Below are 24,077 nucleotides of genomic sequence, written 5' to 3'. Positions count from 1 at the left end.
TTGAGAGACTGAAGCCCCCAAATTAAGATAATTAAGAAGCAACATGGGGCAGAAACAGGGCTATCACTTCCCATTTTATAGCATGATATGAATTCAAAGCACAGACTCTTGTATCAGACTGCTTGGGTTCAAATCCTGCCTTTACCCCTAAAGTGTCCTGGGATCCTGAGCAAGCCCTTTAATTTGCACCTAACCTCCAAGATTGTGTTGACAGCAATAGGACAGCATTGGTGGGACTGTGTCAAGAACAGAAACTGGCCTGTTACAATTGCTAAATAAATTTTTTTTTAATGTTTATTCATTTTTGACAGAGAGAACGCGCGTGAGCTCAAGCGGGGGAGGGGGCAGAGAGAGAGGGAGACACAGAATCCAAAGCAGGCTCCAGGCTCTGCGCTGTCAGCACAGAGCCTGACACGGGGCTCAAACTCGCGAACTGTGAGATCATGACCTGAGTTGAAGTCAGACACTTAACCAACTGAGTCACCCAGGCGCCCCTAAATAAATTCTATTGCTACTGTTTTGCAGTGAAGAAAGGCAGGCTCAGAGAAGTGAAATTATTTTGACAGGAAAGGATGCAGGAAGGGCAGGATTAGAACTAGGGCCTATCTCCAAAGCCATCTAGTGTTGTTCACCCCCAAACCAGTGTTTTTCAAACTGAAAGGCAAGACCCTGTAGAGGGTCAGAAAATCAGTTCAGCAGGGCCTCAAAAAGCACTGAAAAAAAAAAAAAATCCGAGTGTATGGTGCCTATGAGTAAATAGTATTTGATGGCACTTTCATTTCATACAGGTATCTATCTATCTATCTATCTTTCTATCTATCTATCTATCTACAGGTAAGTATACCTATGTGTGTACTAGGTCATTACCCTTGACTACTGATACCCCAAGGAGTTTGTACACAAGGCTTCAGTGAGATCCTCCATGTGTTGTAAACCATCCCAGGAGGGACAGGGGTTCCAGTTAGCTCAAGGAAGACTCAGAAATAGGGGAATGGGCCATGAACTGTTGGGCATGGAAAGGGGCAAAGAGGGTAGGCCACAGTAATCTTGAATCTAGATGAGAGCGGAAGGGTTAATTCTTTTTTTTTTTTAATTTTTTTTTTTAACGTTTATTTATTTTTGAGACAGAAAGAGACAGGGGAGGGGCAGAGAGAGAGGGAGACACAGAATCGGAAGCAGGCTCCAGGCTCTGAGCCATCAGCTCAGAGCCCGACGCGGGGCTCGAACTCACGGACTGTGAGATCGTGACCTGAGCTGAAGTCAGACGCTTAACCGACTGAGCCGCCCAGGCGCCCCGGGTTAATTCTTGAAACAAAAAATCTGCAAGAGCATACTCTGTGCCAGAACTTTGGCTGGGCAGTGTTAGCTACACAGTGATGACTGGGACAGTCCCGGTCTTTTCCCTGGTGGGGCGCTCTGTGCAGTGGAGGAGACAGACCTATCACCAGACAGTAAGACACTAAAATGGTCAGGGCTGTGATGGGGGAAGCCCATGAAGAAGGAATACAGAACAGCAAGTTCCAAGCGGAAAACCCAGTAGCTGAGGTAGAGTTCCAGTATTAGGTTTACCTCTGGGGAACCTAAGGCCCGCCTCTGAGCCATACTTGCCTCTGCATCACTCTCACAGACTTAGGTGGACCTAAGATTCTTCACTTCCCAGCTAGGCCTCCTAGAAGTATGCACTAACCAATGTGTTACTTGCCAAGCTCCGTGGCACACTGGAACCCAAATTGAGGACAGCAGGCCCTACCCAACCTATGAGAAAGTTCTGGGAGACAGATGTCTCCTAGGGCCTAGTACATTAGCTAACAAATGGGCCAGGATCTGTGCAAAGCTCTTTTCTTACAGGGCGATTTTAAGGCCTTTGCAGGCCCAAATTACCCCATAAAAGTCCAATCCCTACTTAATTGCACATACTGTATATGATGAGCAGGTAGGGTTAGTATTTGGAGTCACAGAATGTTTAATTGATATAAAGTGTTCTGTTTAACATTAAAAAGTCCAATAGCTTGGTGACACAGCTCTGTTTCCATTTTGCAGATGTGGATTCAGAGGCACAGAAAACCAGTCAAGTCTTCTGCCTACAATCACCAGCAAGGGAATGAATGCAAAGCTGGGTTTGTGAGGCTTCAGAGCCTATACTCATCATGAGGGGATACACTGAAAAGACAACTCTCAAAACCCCCGCTCCGGGGCTCTTTAAGAGCCTCGGAACTGGGAGGAAAGGCGAGATCACAGTAAAGCGAGATCAAAGCGTATGTAAATAAAGACCAGGGGCTGCCGGGAAGTATCACTGCGGCAAGACAGTAGGGAAAGCGGGTGTCAGAGTCCTACTGCGCCTGCGCCATCCTGTCTCTTCTTTCCGTCGGGCGCTTGCGCGTGGCACCTCCGTAACCCACATCGACCCAAACTTGCCTGCTGTACGCATGCGTCCTGCTCTGAGTCAGCCTCTTGCCCTTTCTTGCGCTTGCGCTCTAGCGCTCTCCGAGTTCATCTCTCGCTCTTTGACGTCAGTTCCTGTTTGTGGCGGGAGAGGGCGGTATTTCCGGCCAGAGGGTGGGAGGGGGCGGTAAGCGGGGGCCGGGGGGAGGGGGCGGGGGGGCCGCGCCGCGCGAGCCGTTGGGCCTGGCTCGGAGAAGGCGTTGCCGCTGCTGCTGCAGTTGCCGCCGCCAGGAAACACAAGGAGCGGGACCAAGCGCAGCGTGGCGATGGGCGGGAGTAGGGCCCCGCCGGAAAGGCTGGGCGGCCGCCGGTGACAGGTGAGTGCGCCAGCGCGTGTCCCTGAGCGCCTCCCCCCCACGATGGTCGCGTCCGGACCCCCCGCAGTGCGGCACTGGGCTGTACCACCAGTGCCCGCCGGGCGGGGACCGCGGTCCTCGGGGGCCCCCATTCCGGAACTGAGTTGGGGGCGGACGCGCCGGGGGCGGTCAGACTAGCCCTGAGGGGCCGGGGGCGGGGGCGGCCGGCCGTACCACTGAGGCGGCGCAGGGGGGGGGGGCACACCAAAGTGCGTTGACCGAACCACTGAAGAGCTGGGGGCTGAGGCAGTGGGATGGGAAGGGAGAGCCCGACCGGTGTGCGTGCCTTGCAGAGTGTAGGGGGCCGTACCTATTCGGGGCTGTGGGAGCAGTTCCTTGAGCGTGTTTGGGGAGGTGAGGGAACTGCTGGGGAGGGAGCCGTACCAAGTGCGGCCGGGGTAGCGCCTTGTGGGTTATACCACTGAAGTGCTGGCGGGGGGGGGGGGCATCCCGAGAGCGTGGAGGAGCTCTGTATCAAAGGAGGAGGGTTGTGCTGTTTATAATCTTTGAGAGGACGGGCGGGGGTGGGGGACAGCCCCCAGTGGGTGTTCTGTGGAGTATCTTGGGAGGGCTGTAACGCGGAGTGTTGAGGAAGGGCTTCTGCCTCCCCAGTTTGGTGGGTGGGGCTTGGGGGTTTACCCTGAGCTAGAGCAGGGAGGATCGCTGTTGAACTTCTTGATGACTTTGGGGGGAAATTGTATGGTCACTGAGATTGTTGTTTGGTCACTGGAACTGTTGTCTACCGCAGAACCTTTTCATATTATTAAGCTTTATTTTAAGGTGTGTGGGGGACCCCTGGAGCAAATCTTTGATTCTGTGGGCAGGAGATGTCTTGGAAGCCACTGTCTGAAGGTTCCTGAGCTTTCTGCTCCGTATTAGGGAGGGGAGGAGGTACTGAGCTTAGATTTGAGGAGCCATGTCCCCTGGGTCTGCTTGTTAAGCCTTAGGAGGAAGGAGTGTTTAGAAGAACACCTTTTCTGACAAGGCAAGGTGGCTGGGGACATCTTGATCCTTGGGATTCTGAAGACCCGCATCCTCTCATTTGGTGGCTGCTTGGGCTCAGCAAGAGGCCTCTGCTAGAGTAATCAGGTGGGTCCTCTGTGGTCTGCCTTTCAACCTTGTTCACTTTTCTCCTGACAGAGAAGCACTGGGAGTTCAGTCCTGGCCAGACCTTGTGGTGGGGGTGGGGGGGAGGGTGCAGATGAGCCAGGTGCCCATGCAGGCCAATACAGATCATGGTGGGCTCCTCCATCCTGGCCATGAGGCTGTTTGTGTCTCCCCTAGGGTAGCTGTACAGCCTTCTGTCGTGTGCCATGTTTACGCTCCCCACCAGGCGATAACAGTTGGCTTCACCATTAGGCGGCCGTGAGGCTGAGTGCTGTTTTCCCAGCTGTTCCTCTCTGCATAGGCCAAGGGGATTTGGGCGGGGGGACCCTGGCCCAGCCCGACCCTTCAGATTTCTCTGAAGGACTTCGGGTAGCCAAATCCCCCACAGATCTAGTTTCTCACTGTGGTCACTGGGTGGGTGCTTGGAGCCACTGCCCCTGCTCCCTAGGCCAACTTGTGACCTTGGCTTTCCTGGTAACCTTTGCCCTGGGTCTGGAGTTCCCGGGAGGGCTGGCTGTAGTCCCTGATTGACCTGGCTAACGTGGGCTGGTGATACGGTCGAAGGGGGCAGATGGTTGCTTCTGGTCTACATCATTGGTTCATTGGCTTCCAAGCTGACTGGCTTCTGTGGTTGTGGTTCCTAGAGAATGGCCCTGGAGTCTCTTCGAGACCGTGGTGGCTCTGTAGAATTTTTCTCCACCTGGGGTTTGTTTCTCTGGTCTCCTGCCAACTTTTAGAGGGTTTGCTGGATGGGGTTGACAGCAGCAATAAAAACAATAATCATGAGATTGATGGCTGATGTTTATCGAGTGGATTCTGTGTGCCACACACTATTCAGAATGCTTCACATGGATTAGCGTGCTGAACACTCACATCCTAGAGCCACACGTACTGTTGTCACGATCTCTGTTTTAGAAGGGGAAACAACAGACAGGCAAATCCTTTCCAGAGCCAGTGAATAGACATCCACTGTTATGTCAGGCATGCGGCAACTCTTTTAGACCCATGACCTCATTTAAATCTCAAAACACACCTATGGGGTAAGTATGATAATGCCTGTTTTTTAGAGTCCTAAGAGCTAGGTAGGCGTGTGATGCCCATTTTACAGATACGGAAACTGAGACACTGAAGCGAAATGATTTTCCTGCTGTGTCACAGCCAGAAGTAGTAGAACCGTGACGGGAACCCGTGGGCCTGGTTGGCCTCAGTGAACCTCTTGTTGACAACATAACTAGAGCAGTGGGTTAGTTGCCCCCGGGGGTGGATATGGTGTCTCTCTCCATTTTGAGGAATGAGACACTGGGGCTCAGAGGAAGACTCGCTTTGCCCTCTGTCAGACCCTAGGCGGCAGGCTGGGCTTTGAACCCAGGTCAGCTTGCCCCTGGTGTCATGCGTTCTTTGTTCACCAGGTGCCAACCTGGAGTGGGTCTCTGTCACCTCCAAGGCCCTGCCCTGGACCCTGCCAGCTGCACCCTTGGGCCTACCCTTCCGTTTAGCCTGGGAGCCCAGGACTCTGCGGGCAGCCAGTCCAGCAGTTCTGGACTTGCTGGTGAAACTTGGTCCCCCAACTCAGAGTTGAGCCAGGGCGTCTTTGAAGCTGGTGCATAGTGTGCGCTGGGAGCCAGGAGAGAACAGCAGGGGAGACATGCAGGGGATGACCTAGCTACCAGGGGCCCTGGTGTTAGATGTCCCTGCACAAGATGGTGTGGTGGGCCTGTGTGCAGGTTCTGGTGCCTTCACATTCTGGCTGTGTGACCTTGGGCCACAGTGTTCACCCCTTGTGCAGTGGGCTCTGAACGGCCCCCACTGAGGCTGCTGTGTGGATTTCATGAGTCAAGCCACAAGAAGCTTCTAGAATGTTGCGTGGCACTGCGCAGCTGCTCAGTCGGCAGTCCTGAGGGCATCCTCAGGGTGTCCTTCCCCCCACCCTACCCTCAGCCCTCTCAGGCGTCCTGGTGTCCAGCTCCCCAGCCTGACCCAGCCAGAATCCAGGAATCCGTGTCCTGGTTTCTCACCCCTGTAAAGAGCTGCACTGAAGTGATTATCTGAGCATGGGGTTCCAACCCGGCCCTACCACTCCCTGGCTGTGTGACCTTGAGCAGGTTCCTCAACCTTTCTGAGCTTTCATTGTCTGTGTCTTGGGATGAGAATTCCCCTTGGTAGGTTGTTGTGAAGGGTAAATGGGTTGATTTGTGGAAAGCATTTACAGCCCTGCTGGCCTAACAGTCTCCAGCAAACGTTTCCTGTTCTCACTATTTCAGAAGAGTGCCTGACACACGATGAGCCCTCAGATTATTTTAGCAATTGTAATTCTTCATTATTTCTGCTAGGATTCTGAAGGCCCTTCCCCAGTTACAGATCCTTGTCAGGGAACACCGGGAGGAGGGCCTGGCTGAAATTAGCATCTCCATTTTCCCAAGGAGGAAACAGGTTTTGGAGGGTTGGGGCGGGGGTGGGGACGTATAATCAAATAAAGAGTGGCGAATGCAGTACCCAGGCTGCCTCCTCCTCCCACACAGTTGCTGCCCAGAGCTCCTCCAAGGTCAGACTCTACCTAGCTCCTTTTCAGACGGCAGGCTCTTTCTAACCCTCCTTCCTGTATGTGCTTTTATTGAATCTCCGCCACAGCCCACCAGGAGTAGCAGGAAGGGCCTTGACCCAGGTGAGAACAGCCCTTTTGAAGGCTGAGGCAGAAGGTTGGGTGTGAGCAGGGTGAGTAGCAGAAGTGCTGGAGGGAGTCACCTGTGCAGAGCCACGGGGGGGGGGGGGGGACGGGGGGGGGGGGAGAAGTGTGCATTTGATCCCTAAGGCATTGCAGAGCTGAAGCTTTTTGGTGATCCGCTGTCATTTATCGAGCACCTGCTGTGTGCAGGTGCAGGGTCATGGTGGTACACTCAACAGAGGCGCCACCTCCATGGAGCTGAGGGAGACAAGCCCTAAACCTGGTGAAGAAATGACAGGTTAAAGGGAGGTGCCGGGCAATGGGTTAAAATGAGGTGTGACTGGGAGCTTCCTTAGTTGAGCTGTCAGGAAGGCCTCAGAGCTGATCCCAGCTGATCCCAGATCGACCAGGTGAGTGAGGAGGGCCTGGTGGGGGGGGAACCACAGTGCTAGAGTTGAAAGCTTGGCGAGGTCAGGGACCTGTGGCACAGAGGCCTCCGTGAGGGGGCGGGTGTGGGAGGGGAGGTCAGGGGCTGCGAGCGGGCAGGGGTCAGAGCCTTGCAGACTGTTCTGAGGAGCTGCGTGGTCAGATTTAGAGGGTGCCTTTTGCCATAAGAGGTTCTCACTCAGGCTTTTGCCTGGGGTGGGGGGTGGATTTTAGAGCCGGTCTGGGAGTTTCACATGCCTCCCACTTCCCCCTTGAGTAGAATCACTGCCTTAGAAACGGCCAAGGGTGATGGTCGCCTCCCTCCTCTGTGGTTTTCACACCGCATTCCCCAGGGCCCATGGCTGTTCCGTTTAGGGACAGATGGGGGGAGGCTTGGTGAGGTGATTTGTGCCTACCCCTCCCCAATGCAAACAGCTGGGCTTAATATCAAATAACCGTGCAGAACAACGGTGATACCTGATGAAGGCTCGACTGATTCTACCTTCCACTCGGCTTGTATGCCAGAGGGCTTGCCACATTCCTGGTGTGGCTCTAGAACTTGGAAGACCGGACCTTAGGGGCCTACCTTCTAGTGGCGACAGGTGCCCAGCAAACAAATCTGTGGTGGGATATCAGTTTGTGATAAGTGTTATGAAGGCAAACTGAATAGGGATCAGGGGAAAGAGAGTGTGGGGATATTACTGTGTTTTAGCTGGGGTGATCAGGGAGGGCCTCCTGGAGGAGGTGACATGTAGGTAGGGATTAGAGTGCTGTAAAAGGAGCATGGGAAGACTTGAGTGAAGGTCCCTTAGATTGAGGAGGAATCGGCTCTGATTCCCACCTCGCAGAAGCCTGGAGAACCTCGGTAACCTGTGCTGGGTCTGGCAGTGTTGGGGACGGGCTCTGAATTTGGGCAATGTGGCTCCAGAGTCTTCCCAAACCAGCAAGGCGCTTGGTAATTGTGGGTGAAAGTGGCTTCTAATCCTGCACCTGAGCCTCATACTTAGTGCAGTAAGAGGGGCCAGCCTGTCTCTGAACTGTCTTCCTGGAAGGAGTGGAGACCCTCAGAGCAAACCTCCTGGGGTCTTTCTCCTGGGGAGAAAGCCTTTGGGGTGGGAAGGGATGGAAAGGAGTGTCTTTTGCAGTTGATCTCCAGGCCTCTGGAGGACTAGGGACACCCCTCCCTGGGCCTCTCTTCAGCTTCCCAAGAGCTCTCAGTGGAAGGCTCTCAACCACCAGGCCTCTGGGCTGCACGGTGGGGTGGTTCCGTGGCAGGCTCTTCTGGACAACCAGCCAAGCAGCAAGAGGCCCAGCTAGGGGAGACAGCCCTGGGAGCAGGACCAGGAGGGAGGGAGCGAGGGAGCAGGGGGGGGTGGGAGGGGCAGGGGTGGGGGGTGGGAGCTCGGGCCTGGCCCCCCTTGGGGGCAGGACCCACCGCCAACTCATCACCCGCAGCAGAGCCTGGCTGCACTGGGTGCGTGAAGCAGGGGACAGCAAGGCGCTCCGGGGTTGGCTAAGGGAAGACCTACATGTAGAGGTCCGTGCAGGAAGTTCCTCGAGCCCAGCCGTTCTGCCCAGGAAGCTCGTCCGCAGATGTTGTTTCTAAGGGTGAGGCCAGAAATCCAAGCCTGCCTTGGTTTGCCACCTCGTGAGCCCTTTCCGAAGGGACTGGGGCAGCTGCCGCTCTGTCGCCTCTCTCCCTAGCCCTCCCTGGCCTGATTTCAAGGTCTTCATCATAAGGTGGGTTGTTGCGTCGTGGTCCGGGCTGACCTGGGTTTGCACCCTGCTCCTGGCCTCTCCCTTGGTTGCTGTGGAACCCTGGTGTCCTTGTGTCAACTCTTTGAGGTGCATTTTGCTCAGTGGAAATGGGAACATCCCCTCCAAGCGGGGCTGTAGGGTGGATTCAGGGATCTCATTTGTCAGAAAGTCCTTGACGTGGGGCCTCCTGGGACGGTGCTCCAGTGGATCCGTGCTGCCGCTGGAGATGGTCAGCCGGGGTCAGGTTGGGCATCTGAGAGCAGCCAAGAGGCTCTGGATGCAACCAGCCTGGGCTTGTTGATGGAGAGGTGGGAGGAGGTGGCAGGCCGATTAGCTGAGTGAGGTTCCTGCCGGGGAGGGCTAGGGAGGAATATTCATCACACCCGTCACCAAGGCCCCCTGGCCCCCCTCAAGCCATACATGACGCTGAGCAGCCTGCGCATGCGTTGAGCTCCGGCACAGCAGCCTATGAGTGGGTAAGAGTCACTGCCATTGGTAGTTAGGAAACTGAGGCACAGAAAGCTACATAGAATGCTGTGTTGCTGAGAGCTAGCAGGGTGGCCTTTTTGTGCTGGGCCCTGCTCTGGGGCCTAAGGCCTGAAGCGCCTGCTCTCACCTGTCCTCACCATGACCTGGGAGCTCAGTGTAACTTTCCTCCCATTTTATAGGTGAGCAAATGAAGGCCCATGCAGGTTATTAGATTTGCCCAAAGTCACAGTGTTAGTTGGTAACAGACATGAAATTTGAACCCAGCTCTATCTGGGGTTAAGTTTGCTTCTTTAAGACTGACTCTTCTGCCTCTGATCAATGCCATGGCCACTGTTTCTGAGGTCATTAGTTGTGGTGGTGGTGTTTTTAAAAATACTTTATTTTGGGGGGCGCCTGGGTGGCTCAGTTGGTTAAGCATCCAACTTCAGCTCAGCTCATGATCTCACAGTTCGTGGGTTCAAGCCCTGCGTCAGGCTCTGTGCTGACAGCTCAGAGCCTGGAGCCTGCTTCGGATTCTGTGTCTCCTCTCTCTGTTCCTCCCCTGCTCACCTTCTGTCTCTCTCTCTCAAAAATGAATAAAGATTTAAAAAAATTAAAATATTTTTTATTAAAATATTTTTTATTAAAAAAAATTTTTTTTTGAGAGATAGGGCATGAGCCGGGGAGAGGCAGAGAGAGAGAGAGGGAGACACGGAATCTGAAGCAGGCTCCAGCTCTGCATTGTCAGTACAGAGCCTGATATAGGGCTTGAACCCATAAGTCTTGAGATCGTGACCTGATCCAAAGTCAGACATTTATTTATTTTATTTTATTTTATTTTATTTTTTTAAATATTTTTATTTATTTTTGAGACAGAGAGAACAGAGCATGAGCAGGGGAGGGGCAGAGAGAGAGGGAGACACGGAATCCGAAGCAGGCTCTAGGCTCTGAGCTGTCAGCACAGAGTCCAACGTGGGGCTCGAACTCACGGACTGTGAGATCATGGCCTGAGCTGAAGTCAGACGCTTAACCGACTGAGCCACCCAGGCGCCCCCTAAAGATTTTATTTTTAAGTAATCTTTACACTCAATGTGGGACTGGAACCCACAACCCTGAGATCAAGAGTCGTATGCTCCACTGACTGAGCCAGCCAGACACCTCTCATTACTGTTGTTCCAAATGATCTTTTTTGTTTTCTTTTCTCCTAGACAGAGCCAGCACTAAGTAGGCCTCAGTTGTTCTGGAAATGACTGGATTAGCTCTGTTCGATTCCTGCTTTGGAGATGGGGTACAGCTGCCTCTCTCCACCCCCTAATGCCCAGAGAGCCCCGGCCTTGGCCAGCCTCTTCCTTTCCCTGAGCCAAGGGTGGGGGTGAAGGTTGGGAGGTACTCCCCTACCCCCTGCCTTGGGGTCTGATTCCTGAAAGGCCTCTGGAGCCAGCCCGTGGCTATTTTTGATCATTTGTGTATCCCATTCTTTCACCAGATAATTTATCGAGTACGTACTATGTGCCGTGTATAGTTTTAGATGCCAGGGAGTGGCATCCAGTCTGCTGGAGGAGGCAGAGAAGTAGCGTTTGTTGTACAAGTGCTTGGTGCCGCCGAGGAAGGGAACAGAGATCTGGCTGGACTTGGTGGGAGGGGAACTTGGGGAAGGCTCCCAAGGTGAGGCATTCAGGCCTTGACATGAAAACCCAAAGGAACGGGCCAGGCAGGGGTGCAGCATAGGTAAAGGTCCTGAGGTGGGATATGCCTCAGTGTGGTGACGCTTGAATACTTGCCACTGGAGCTGGGAGCGTGGGGTGGCAGGAGAGGAGGGTGGCAGGGCTCAGCTCTGGCAGGCAAGTCTGTGCTTCTCAGACTGGTGTCCAAAGACCTGGAGGGGGTGGGGGGTAGTGGCGGGTATTAAGCATGTGTTTTTGGGGTAGTGTCTGCGACTTGTCTACTTTTTTTAGCTGTTTTCAACAAGTTAATATGGGCATGTCATGAATCATCTGGATGATTCCCTTTAACCAACTAGTGACAGTATTAACATAGCTGCTCTTCCATAGCTCTGATGAACTAAGGCTCAGGCTGGCCCTTGACTTTGGAGTTGGCCTTTGTGTCATTACCACCTCTTTTCCAAAGTGCTGGCTCTATCCCCAGCTGTGTTTGAAGCAGGTATCGTTGGGTCCCCATGATGACCCTGGATTGCCCCCCCCCCCCCCCCCCCCGCGCCAAAAAAAGGGCATCTTTTGAGATAACATAAGCACATGCTCAGGTTCGTAGTAACGTCCTGTTTTAGAGATGAGGACCCTGAAGTTCAGAGAAGCGACCTGTGTGGCCTGGAGGTAGTAGTCAGGATTTGACTTGACCAGCCCTCTGGGGGTGGATTTGGGCCTCTGAGCCCTGTCTCAGCTCTCTGGGCTGAATGGGTCCGGGCTGGCAGTGATGGAGCCACATGGGAGCTTCTCTTCGGCAGGCTGGGGTCATCCAGCCCCTTGGGCCCCTCCAGCCTCCCACTGCTTCATCAGAGAGGTCCCGGACAGCTATACCTCCAGGAGGCCAGCCACTAGCCGTGTGTGGCTGGTTACGTTTTAGTGAATTAAGTGTAAATACAAGTAAAAATTCAGTTTTTTAGTTGCACTAGCCGCTATAGCTACATTTCCATTATTACAGAAAGTTCTGTTGGCTAGATCAGCCATCTCCTGCACTCACCCACTGTGTGATCTTGATCTTGGGCATGTGACGTATTCTTCCTGGGTCTCAGTTTCCTCTTCTGAAGAATGGGGATAGTAATAGCATCTGCCTCCCAGGGTTGCTAGGAGAATTGATGGGAATCCAGACCCGGCACGTTGTGAGCGCTCAGTAAATGTTAGCCATGGGTCAGACTGCCTGTTTGCTCCTAGGTGCCCTAGGGATGAGGAGGGGACTCACGCCACCAGACCCTGCCTCAAAGCTGCTGGCCAGGGAAACAGGCAGATGATGATATGGAGCAAAGCCTATGAGGCCGGAACCCCTCAGCCAGACCGGAGGGGGGTCCGGTGTACTTGTGCGCGCCTGTGTTTGTGTACAAGGTGGGGGGGGGGGGGGCAGCGCCCAGGTTGCAGGGCGTTGGGGATGTGGGAGGGGATGTGGGAGGTGGGAGGAGACTCGGCCTCTTGAGTGTGGGCAGAGGGAGGTGGAAGAGGCACAGGGCTGGGACGGACGTGATCCAGTTTCCTCGCCTGCGTCCTGGCTGCCCAGCATTGGGTACTCAGTCCTTCTGTCCTCAGTTTCCTCTTTGGTAAAATGTGGGTCCTTGTGGTCCCCAAGTGAGCCAGAAGGTGAGGGTGTCGGGCCAGTGCATAGGGCTTCTTCCGGGGACAGCTGGAGAAGGCGGCTGTGATACAACCCCCGCCTCAGTGGGGCCAGGAGCTCCGCATCCCGCCTCACCTCCAGCCAGACAGTTCCCCATCTGTCCCTAAGAAACAGCCACAGCCCTTACGGTGAACTCCCAGGCCCTGCCCAGCCAGGCACCCCGGCTTCCGCAGTCACACGTGCCCCGTTCCCCTCCACCCTCCTGACTGGCTCTCGTGCAGGCCACCCCTGGCCTTGGTGCCACCCTCCTTCAGCCTGGAGTGCTCTTCCCCTGGCCCCGTGGCTACCTCATCTCTCAGGTTTTTGCTCCCATTTCACCATCTCAGGGAGCCGTTTTCTGACCACCCTGGATAAAACCGGAAACCCTTACCCCTTCCCACAGACCTAGTCCTCGGTGTGCTGCTTTTATCCGTGACATTTGTCAACTTCTGTTACAGCATGTAATTTGCCTATTCATTTAGCTTCATTTTGAGGCCTGACCACCCTCCCCCCCCCCCCCCCCCAAACTCCCCCAGGGCAGGGAGTTCTGTTTCGGTCACTGCTGCCTCCTGGTGAGTAGAGCAGTGCTGACACGGCCTAAGTGCCAGGTTTGTGGAATGAATGAATTCAGGACTTTTTTGTTTTGCCTTTACTTGACACAATTCTGGCCCCAAAAGCTGGGATTGTGTTTGCTACCGCTACCCTTAGTTAATGAAAGCTCTAGGCCCGGCCTGTGGTGGGGACACAGTGGGGACCAGGACACTCCCATCCCTGCTTTGTGGAGCTCCCAGTCCAATGAGAGAGGCACCATTACCCAGATAATTGTACAGGTGACTGAGCACATTAGACATAAGTGCTGTGAGGGGACAGGTAAGGCTAAGGTCTGAGGATCTGTGACTCATTGTGGGGCAAGGACAGACGGGGGAGGCTTCCCTGAGGAAATGAGGATTTAGCAGGTAAAGATGGGTGAGCAGTGCCAGGTAGGGGACTAGTATGTGCAAAGGCCCTGGGGGGAGAGAGAGAGAGAGCGAGCAAGGAGTGTTCAAGGGACCAGGAGAAGGGGAAAGTGTGTGTGGGGGTGGTGCTGCTGATCAGTGAGGCAGGAGAATAGGCAGGGGCCACTTCAGGTGGGCCCTTGTCTCCACAAAAGCCTTGGATGTGATCCGCAAGCAGGGGAGGGAAGGGTCAGAGCTCTGGTTGGAGGGTCTCTCACAGCTGCAGCCTGGTGCAGTCGGTGTGTTTGGAGCCCGTGACCAGGCTGACTTCGATATCTGCCATGATTTCTGTGGGTGCTGCAAGGCCCTAGGTGGCGGGGTGAGGGGGAAGGTGTGGGGCGGGGGTGGCAAGGAAGAGAAGGAAATCTGCTCTGTGCTTATTCTTGTCCCGGTATCTTTTGCAGCCCGCCTACTCTTCAGTCTGCTTCTAGTCCTACCTGCTCCAAGCAGACAGATGGGGCAGCTGGGGGGAGTGTGTGGTGTTTAAGGGAAAAAAAGTATCTTTAATGCTGCCTTTGTACCAAGGAGGTAGAGTAGGTAAAAATTCACGTAGTACAGAGATGTGCGACGTGGGAAGTGAGGGTCCCTGTGTCTCTACCCACCAGAGGAAATAACAACACCTGATAGGTGTTGAGCGTTTGCCACATTGGCAAAGTTCAAAGGACTTTATGTGGATTAACTCATTTATGCCTCACAGCAGCCTTGGAGTGTGTACTGTTCTTAGCTCTAATTTACGGATGGGGAAACTAAGGCAAGGAAAGGGGAAGTGATTTGCCCAAGGTCACGCAGCAAGTGGCAGAGCTGAAGTTGAGGCGCATTTGGTCCCGGAGGCAATTTTGACTCCCGCCCCTATGCGTGCAATGTTTTGTTTAAACACGTACCTCCTCCTGGCCTCCAGCCTAAGGTACTCTTCCCTGGAACATCCACTGTCGATGATGGGGTGATGGCTTTTCTGAAGACGATGCTGTAGAAGACAGTTACACTTGGACGGTGACAAGGACGACTGGCTCAAGAATGTCAGTGTGTGAGAAAGAATCAGAATTAGGCCGTGTGCTGTGTACTTGTTGGTGTTGCAGAAAAGGGATGAGGGGGCGGGGCGCCTGGGTAGCTCGGTCAGTTAAGCATTCGACTTCGGGTCAGGTCATGATCTCACAGTTCGTGAGTTCGAGCCCCGTGTCGGGCTCTGTGCTGACAGCTCAGAACCTGGAGCCTGCTTCAGATTCTGTGTCTCCCTCTCTCTGTACCCCTACCTCACTTGTGCTCTGTCTCTCTCAAAAATAAACATTGGGGGGAAAAAAGATTATAAAAGTGCCTGGGAGGGTCGAATTCACAGGTACCGAGCGCTTAGGTCGCCTGGCGTGTGCTGTGTGCCGAGTGCGACACAGGCGCTCATTCACTCTTTGGTGTGGTCACATCAGCCACTACTACAGAGCCAGACCCCTTGTGCAGGCACTTAGGCTGCTTCCGGGCTCTCACTGTTTCAGCAGCTACACCTTCAGTTGGGGGTGGGGGGGTGACTTTGCCCCCAGGGAACATTTGGTAGTGGGGAAGGACATTTTTGATAGTCACAACTCAGGGGAGGGTGTGCCGTGGGCTTTAGCAAGTAGAGACCAGGAATGCTGCTAAACCTCCCTTGTGCACAGCGGCCCCCGTGACAAGAATTCTCGGGCCCCAAATAACACTCCTGCTGAGATTGAGAAACCCCGCTTTAGGACGACCTCTGTGCATTTTCCGAACCTCCTAAGCATTTTTTGCAGGAGAATTTCCGACAGGGACATTTTCCACTTCGTTAGTTTTGTTGAAGTGCCCTCCCAAAACGCGGAGCCAGTTCACAGAGCTGCGGATGGCGCATGAGGGAGTTTCCCTCCGCTCGCCCCGTGAGCCTTTCCTTCCAGATTCCCATAAGCAGGAGCCGCCTGTCGAAGGACAGGTTCCCGTTGTCTTTGGATTATAATTTTTTTTAATGTTTACTTATTCTTGAGAGGGAGAGTGCAAGTGGGGGAGGGGCAAAGAGAGAGGAAGACAGAATCCTAAGGCTCCGAGCTGTCAACACAGAGCCTGATGCGGGGCTCGAACTCATGAGCCCAAGTTTGATGGTTAACAGAGCCACCCCGGTGCCCCTGTTATCTTTGAATTTAATCTCCTGAGCAAGTCCTCCTCCAGGAGCTGTAGGGAAGGCAGACTAGAGGGCAGGCGACAGGCTCCTGGGGCTTGCAGCACAGGCAAGGAGCCCCACCTTGCTGTCTCCAGCTCCAGGAGATGCAGAGCCTCGGCTCCCCTCCTGCCTCCTTGTGCCATCTGTGCTGTCTGGCACAGAAACCAGGTCAGGGAGAGGGGGCCAGAGAAAAAAGAACTTGATAAATGGCAAGGAAAGGAATCTAACTTACTCTGAGCCTGTTCTGGGCACAGGGCTTCACTCTGCACATTCATTCCACAAATACTTATGAAGCACCCACTGTATACCCGGCACCCTGCAAGGCTCAGAGGATCCAGCAGGCCCAAGACAGGCAAGAGCCCCTGCCCTTACCATGCTGACATCATAGTGGGGGGAGGTCGACAATAAGCTATAATAACTAAGTAAATACATATGGTCACACCAGCAATAAAGTGCTTATAGAGAAAAATAAAGGGTAAGGGGAGGTAGGGTGGGTGCTCCCTTTTGTCTAGGAGGCTTCTCAAAGAAAGTGACCTGAGCAGAAGCTGAAGAAAGTGGGGTGGGGCCCTGCAGATACCAGGGAGCAGAGTATCCCAACTGAGGGGCAGCAGGTGCAAGGGCCCTGAGGTAGGGGTGTCCTGGTGTGCTGGGGGAGCCACAGGAGTAGGTATCGTCGAAATGGAGTGTGTTTAGAGAAGTAAAGGGAGGACCGTGCAGACCTCATAGGGTTCAGAGGCTCCTGTAAGGCCTCTGACTTTTGCTCTGTGTAAGATGGGGACACGGAGCGTTTGAGCACAGGAGGGATGGGCTCTGACTCAGGTGGTCACAGGATCCCAGACTATAGATGTGAGGACAGAAGCACGAGAGCTCAGCGAGGCTTTACAACAGCCCTACCCCCTCGCCAAGCAGCCCTACTCTTACAAATGAGGAAACAGGTTTGGAAGGACCCTTCCCGGGACCTGGTCCCTTCCCAAGGCTGCCACTAGGGCCTCTCCTCAATGGCCCTGCATCATCTTGTAAGTTGCCTGTCATGGATCTGACTCCAGCACTGTGAGATGAAGCTTCTGAAGGAGCTACTACAGTTTGGAAACCACTGAGCAATAAATAACACCCGTGAATCAAATAGATGGGAATAAAAATGTCTTAAATAAGTTTTTTTAATGGTTTTGTTAAGTTTATTTCGAGGGAGAGAGAGGGGGACACAGGGAGGGGCAGTGAGAGAGGGAGAGAGAGAGCCAAGCAGGCTCTGAACCGTCAGTGGAGAGCCAGATGCGGGGCTTGAACTTACGAACCGTGAGATCATGACCTGAACCAAAACCAGGAGTGGTCACCTAGCCAACTGAGCTACCCAGGTGCCTCTTTTTTTTTTTTTTTTTTTTTTTTTAATGTTTATTTATTCTTGACAGAGAGAGAGAGATAGAGCATGGGCAGGGGAGGGGCAGAGAGAGAGGGAGACACAGAATCCGAAGCAGGTTCCAGGCTCTGAGCTGTCAGCACAGAGCCCGACGTGGGGCTCTAACTCACAAACCGTGAGATCATGACCTGAGCTGAAGTTGGACGCTCAACCTACTGAGCCACCCAGGCACCCCAGGTGACTCTGTCTTAAAGAAGTTTTAAAATAAATTATCATAGAGCGTTTGAGACATAACGATAGAGTAAGTCAGTGACACTCCTGTAGTCAGCGGCTATTTAAACAAACAAAAGCTTGCCAGAGTGGTCCGAGTCTCCTTGGAGACCCCCGGTCAGTCGCCTTCCCCTGTCACTCTTCAGAACAGATCACTGCGAGCAGCGGTTTTCATTCCCATTCAGCTTGCTTCTGTGCAGAGCTGAAGGTACCCTGCCCCCACACCAGCCTGCTCCCCAGGCTGTGGGGCTGGGGTGTGCTGTCTGCTCCATCCTAGGGTGTATGTCCCATCTCCAGTGGGATCTTTGTAGACATGGGAGCACTACAGTCACAGAGGGTGTCACTTGCCTGTGGCCACACAGCTGGGAAGCCAGCAGAGCCTGGGGTTGAAATTCCGATCCTCTGGACCCCTGATTGCTCCTTCTTACTCAACTGGTGACGTGGTGTTCTTGAGGGGGAAATCCAGGCAGAGCATCCTTGGGGTGGGCGAGCCCTGGACGCCAGGAGCCCTGATGTCGGCTTCCTGCATTCTCTGGACTCTCTAACCCAGCTTCTTTTTTTAAGCGCTCTGTGTGTGTGTGTGTGTGTGTGTGTGTGTGTGTATTTTTGAGAGAGAGAGACAGAGTGCGCTCAAGCATGGGGTGGGGGGTGGGCAGAGGGAGGAGACAGGATCTGTAGCAGGACTGTTCTGACAGCAGAGAGCCTGATGCAGGGCTTGAACTCACTGTGAGATTATGACCCGAGCCAAAGTTGGATGCTTAAACAACCAGCTGAGCCACCCAGGCGCCCTCCCACCCAGCTTCTTTTTTTTATAGTTTTTGTTGTTGTTGTTGTTGTTGTTGTTGTTGTTATAAAATACGGAAAAATACATTAAGCCCATTTTGTATGGTACGGTATAACAAATGGATGCAGAGCAGAGGCCTGCGTAACCACAATAGAGTATGGTCAGCTCCCAGAAATCCCCCCTCCATTGCTCTCAAAGCTACCTGCTCTCCTGACTTCTGCAGATTTGTTTCCTTGACGTTCTGCACTTTTTTTTTTTTAATGCTTATTTATTTTGAGAAGGGGGGAGTGAGTGGGGAGGGGCAGAGAGAGAGAGGGAGAGAGAGAATCCCAAGCAGAGCCCAGTGCGGGGCCTGAACTCACACAAACAGTGAGATCATGCCCTGAGCCGAAGTCAGGAGTCAGGCACTCAACCGACTGAGGCACCCAAGTGCCCCATCTGCATAGTTTTATGAGTGAGAAGTGCACCCCTAAACAAGTGGTGTGACGTTGTCTGTTCTGAACTTGCTGTGAATGGACTCACACTTGATGTGTTGCTTTGTGTCCGGTTTCTTTTATTTCACTGTGACCTGCTTACACTTTGTCCCTGTTGTATGTGTCCGTACTAAGTGGAAGAACGTTCTGCTGTATGAATTTACCACTGCTTGTCCATTCTCCTGTGGGTAGGCATCCGGTCTGTTTGCAGATGGGGGGGGTACTGTGAGTGTTGCTGTTGTATGTGCCCTTTGATAAATACACACACTCCTTTCTGTTGAGGGTTTGTGGGTTAGGGATTGCTGGGTCATGGGGTAGGCATATACTGAGTTTTAATTTTTACTGCCAGTTTTCCATGGTGGTTGAACCATTTTATACTTACGCTGGGAGGTATTCCTTTGTATCCTTACCAACTCTTGGCATTGTCAGTCTTTAAAATTTCAGCCATCGTAGCAGGCGATTTTAATTCACATTTCCCCCTAACTAATGAGATGGTGTGCGTTCCTTGGTTGTGTGAGTGTCCTCTCTTGTGAAGTGCCCTTGCTCTTTTCGCCTTGCCTCCCAGGTGGCTCACCTTGAGCCTACAAGCTGCAGATCTGGTCCAGGCCCTCAGCGGACTCAGGCCTGGACACTCAAGGAAGCAGCTAGTGGAGATGGGGCCATACAGGCACTCCCTGCCCTGGGGTGTGTGGCCTGCGGGCCGGTGGCCAGGGCAGTCCCCTGCGTGCTGACACCTGGCTTCCAGAGGCTGTCCTCTGTCCTCCCGCCTGGGCGTCCTCCATCGGCAGCTCCCCAGGGAGCAGGCCATCCTCTTGGCTTCGGTGCCTGGTGTTTCATCACCTCTGGACTGCGTCACAGACACCTCAGTCGAGGCGCCACCCTCAGTGGGAGGACGGGGCAGGATCCAGGCAGGACGTAGGGGATCTTCCAGTTCCTCCCCCTGCCCTTGCTCAAGCTGCTGCGGGCTTCTTAGTTGCTGAAATGAGAATGTAAAACGTGGCCCCGGTGTGCCGAGCAGCGGCCAGGGCTTCCACCACTCCTCAGCTGGGAGACCCAAGGTAAACGGCTGACACTCTCTGAGCTTCTGCCCTCCCCCAGGCACGGTCACGGCCCCCCTGCTGGGGTGGTTGGGAGCATTCAGGAGAGACTCCGTGAGGGCACCGGCACCCTGCTTGTTCAAGGCCGCCCAGCTGGCAGTGGCTCTCGGACTCTGTAACCCTGACCACTCTTGGCCACACCTGGCTGCCTTTGCTTTTCTCTGATCACGGTGGCTACGTGTTGTCTGTTCACTGGGGGCCAGGCAGGAGGCTGAGCCTCTGCGCACAGCAGGTGCTTCAGTGTGGCCGACCGCCCGAGACGTGCAGAATCACGGAGGTAAAGTCGTGGGGCTGGGGGTGGGGGAGGGCGGAGATTGGACACTAGGCCCCCCATCCTGTCTTTCTGTGCCCTCCCTTCCTTTGGACTTGAGTTCTCCATCCCGGTTCTTTGGAACTTCCGAACTGAGCTGGTCCCAGGGAAAGCGCAGTGTCGGCCCCTGCATCAGGGAAGGAATTCTCTAACTTGCCACCACCACCTCACCCGGCCCCCAGCATTCTCCCCGCCCCCCTCTCCTGGCTCCTTACCCTGTAGCCACACCGGCCCCTTGGCAGTTCTTCACGCTCTACAAGTACTTCCTGCCTCCGGGGCTTTGCACTTGCTCTTCCCCTGCCTGAAATTCTTTTCCCTTCATGTCAGCATGGCTCACTCCCTCCTCATGAGGCCCCCACACCACACGGCTAACATCGCACCCCGTATTCCCCGCCATCCTTTCCTCTGCTTTACTTTTCTCAGCGCCTCGCCACCGGCTGATAGTGTTTTGCGTGTGCCTGTGTGTTACCTGTCTGCCCCACCAGAACGTGAGCGCCGTGAAGTCAGGGGCTGTGTTTTACTGATGATTCATCTGTGGTACCTGGGGCAGTGTCTGGAGCTTAGGACAGGCTCAGAGAAGATTGGTGGTGTGAATAGACTCTGGAGATGTTTCCGTGGCCGGGAAGCCTTTGGGGAGACTTTGGTTCATTTACTGTGTTCTCGGCAGATATCCAGATGCTGTGCTGGTCCGCAAAATTGGCACTTTATAGGTGTTGGGAGAATTGGCCGAGGAGGTGCACAGAGAGCACCAGGGCAGCCTCTTGAGGTCAGGAAGGCTTCCTGGAGGAGGGAAAACCCACAAAAGGTGCAGGGGATGGAGGCCAGAGGGAAGGGTCTGAGGGACAGAAGGCTGGTAGAGGGAGGTGGGGAGGAGGGGCTGGAGAGGTGGGTAGCGCTGGGTGTAAATAGTCATTGTTATGGTCATTAGGTTTTATTGAGAGCTTTCTAGGTGACATTAGACTCATGATGGGAAGGATTTTGTTCTCTGAGCACGCTGGGGAACCCTGGAAGGGTTTTTAACCTGGAGGGCTGGGGCTGGATTTAGATGGAGTATATGGGTTGAGAGCAGAGGCTCAGGGCCCAGGGAGAAGGCCAGGGCAGTTGGGAGGGGTGTGGTGGAAGCGGGCGGATGGACAGTGGGGACGACTGGGCCGAGCGGGGGCGGGAGGCAGCTGGAGTGAAGGTCAGCAGAGGCCGGGTCCTGAAGGGCCTTGAATCCCAAGTGAGGGAGCTTGGCTCTTTCCCGAGGCCAGCGGGAAGCCACGGAGGGGTTTCGAGTGGGGGAAGGACAGGGTCAGGTTGGGGGGGTCTAGCTGCTGAATGGGGGGCAGATGAAAGGGAGCAGTAACGGAGCAGAGATCTAGGGAGGAAGGGGGGGAGGACTTGAGGGAGAGGGCAGCACTGGACGTGAGCCAGTGAGCCAGGCCACCAGGAGGGCGGGAGGTGGGGCGGGGCAGATTCAGAGACCGGTCACCCTGGAGGTGGAAGCCCGGGCTGGTGGGATGTTCAGGGTGGAGGGTCTGCAATGCTGAGTGTTCCGTCCGTGGGATGTGAGCCACTCGGTGCTGGTCATGCCTGCTGTGGGAGGGAGCCCCCGTTGCTTGCTCCTGGCCCTGCCTTTGCAGCTCGGAGTCCAGAACGTGATTTCTCACCCCGCTGTTTACTTCCCTGTCACTGTCCATCTTGTCTTTCCTTTCGCTTCCTCCCACTTACCTCCCTACCCGGCCCGGGCCCGGGCAGCCTGCCACCGTCACATGCCAGGCAGTAGTGTGTCCGGCCCACCAGCTCCCCTGGGGCATGAGAGAAAGCTGATGCCCATGGTGTCCCTAGAGCCAGCTGCCACTTCTCCGGGGGCCGCTGTGGCTCCTGACCTGCTGTCCGCAAATAACCCCAGGCCGGGAAAGGCGAAAGGCGCCTTGGGCTCCGTGGCCCCTGTCCAGGCCTGTGGCTCCAGGTAGGGGCCCAGCGGGCGGCTGCCTCCTGCCCTTCTCCCTTCCACCCTGGGAACCTGAGACGAAGCCGGAGGCCTCGGCGTCTGTCAGTCTGTCGGCTGCTGGTCCCTGAGGACGGAAGTGCAGGTCTTGGGGAAGGGCCCACGGCCTCGGTTGAGCCCCCAGACCGACTCCTAAGCCCCAGACAAGTGCGTATGCGTAGGTTGTCGTCTCCTTCAAGATCCTGAACGTTAGAGACTTGTCTTCCCTTGGTCATCTGGTTGGGGGCAAAGAGGGGACCGAGGCTGAGAGAGTGACTTGGGGTGGCTTGGCGCAGGGGGTTTGGGGCACTCGGTTTGCCGAGGGTAGTAGGTTGGAAGGAGGGGAGGGGCAGAGGGAGAGAGAGCGTGCATGTGTGCGTGCGAGTGTATTGGGTGGGGGGGGTGGTGGGCAGGCAGATGCTGGTGGCTTTGAGCAATCCCTCCAATGCCCAAGGCTGTCTGATTCATCCCAGGTTACCTCAGCGTGGGGGCCTGGGAGTGACATGGGGTGGAGCCGTGGTTCCCTTTCCTCCAGCCCAGTGTGGGGTGAAGGTGGCTGGAAGGGCTGCCTCTGCTCAGCAAGGCCTGCACGTGGGCCAAGGAGCCGCCCAGAAGCCGCCAGGCCCTCCAGAGTGAGGCCCCGAGGGCGGGGGCAGGCTCCCCCCAATCCCCAGTTGGAATCCCTGAGGACAAGGCCACATCTTCCCCCTCACACTGGGCTGTCCTTGTGACTCCACCCTGCAGAGCACCCCGAGTGAGCACAGCCAGCTGGTGGGGTGGGGGCTGGGGGGCAGAGCCTGGCCGCCCTGAGGGTAGGGGCTGCGGCCCGGCCCTGCCCGGCCAAATCCCTCTCGCACTCTGATGGGCTCTTCTCTTGTCTTGCAGACTGTGCTCTGTCCACCGCACCTCCTGCATGTCCTGCTGCCCTGAGCTGTCCCAAGCTAGGTGACAGCGTGTTACGCTGCCACCATGAATGAGGTGTCTGTCATCAAAGAAGGCTGGCTGCACAAGCGTGGTAAGGGGCTGCTTTCGTCCACTGGATTACGTGTCTCCCCTTCTATCTTGGCTTTCCTTCTGGCGGCTGGTGCCCGGGGAGGCAGAGGTACAGGGTCTTTACAGGCCGAGGAGCCTGCGTGCCGAGCCCCACCTGCCTGCCCCAGGCCAGGAGCTCCTTACAAGCCTGTTTCATGGAATCTCCTTCAGCAGCAGCCTGGGGAGCCACAGATCTGCCTGGGCACCCCGCATGGCCAGATCTTGAGTCTGCCTCTATATTAGTGGTCTCATTCATAGCCCCATTTTATAAATGAAGAAACTGAGGCTCAGAGAGGGGAAGTCACTTCACTGAAGTCATACAGTGGGGTGACATCCCCCGTTCATTCTTTAAGCATATACTCACTGAGTGTGTGTGGTGCGCCAGGCCGTCCCAGGGTCCCAGGCTCCTGGGACATGGGGTGTCCTCACGGAGTTTATATTCCAGTGGGGGCTGGGGACAGTGAATAGAGAAGCAGATCTGTGATGCCAGGAGGTGATAAGTGCTGTTGTGAGAAGTAGGAACTCTGAGGTGAAGCCGCTCTGAGGAGGGGACAGTGAACAGAGGCCCAGAGGAGGGGAGCGAGTGAGCCACACACAGAGCTGGGCAAGGGGGTCCTAGGGAACGGGGCAGCAGGGATGAAGGTGGGAATATGCTTGGTTGAGTTGGCCTGGGTGGCTGGAGCAGGGGGAGCGAGGGTGAGCTGAATGTGGCATCCAACCATGCTGGGCCTTGGAGGCCACGGGAGGGACCTTGGCCTTAACCCTGCAGGAGATCTGAGCCCAACGTATCAGGAGCCAGGGCATGGCCTCCTCTGCTTGTACTGGTGGGCAACTGAGGCCCAGGGAAATGAAGTCATTTACAGCGAGGAGACTAACATCCTACACTGTAAGACCCCCAGGCCTCCTGTCCCCAGAAGCGTGGTGCTTACCGGCTTAGGGGGGCAGCTGTCCAGGCGGTGCGGAGTAAAGGAGGCCGACTGTCTTGGCTTCTGTGGACCTTCCAGGGAGGGAGAGGGCCAAGCTTGGTGGTAGTGGTTCTCTGTGCACATCCATTCAGTCAACAAACATTTACTGAGCAGAGCCACTGTGTTCCAGGTA

At 54.9% G+C, this 24,077-nt stretch overlaps 1 protein-coding gene across 7 annotated transcripts in view; it reads left to right on the top strand.

Annotated features, from left to right (window-relative positions):
* AKT2 (AKT serine/threonine kinase 2) overlaps positions 1-24,077 on the top strand; it is a 65,020-nt gene that overhangs the window by 11,812 nt on the left and 29,131 nt on the right. For 2 of the 7 annotated variants that reach the window (XM_047835533.1, XM_047835528.1), the window contains exons 1-2: positions 2,581-2,759; positions 22,833-22,962. In XM_047835533.1, the coding sequence (XP_047691489.1) occupies positions 22,917-22,962 (46 nt within the window). In that variant the 5' untranslated portion in view covers positions 2,581-2,759; positions 22,833-22,916. Of the gene's footprint in view, positions 1-2,040; positions 2,256-2,580; positions 2,760-3,456; positions 3,888-21,483; positions 22,116-22,832; positions 22,963-24,077 lie in introns of those variants that run through there. The other 5 variants (XM_047835529.1, XM_047835534.1, XM_047835532.1 and 2 more) reach the window with 5 other exon arrangements.

This window comes from Prionailurus viverrinus, chromosome E2, assembly GCF_022837055.1.
Source record: "Prionailurus viverrinus isolate Anna chromosome E2, UM_Priviv_1.0, whole genome shotgun sequence".
In the NCBI taxonomy this organism is placed as follows: Eukaryota; Metazoa; Chordata; class Mammalia; order Carnivora; family Felidae; genus Prionailurus; species Prionailurus viverrinus.
Note: the sequence above shows the minus strand (reverse complement) of the source record. Positions and strands in the feature narration are given on the sequence as shown.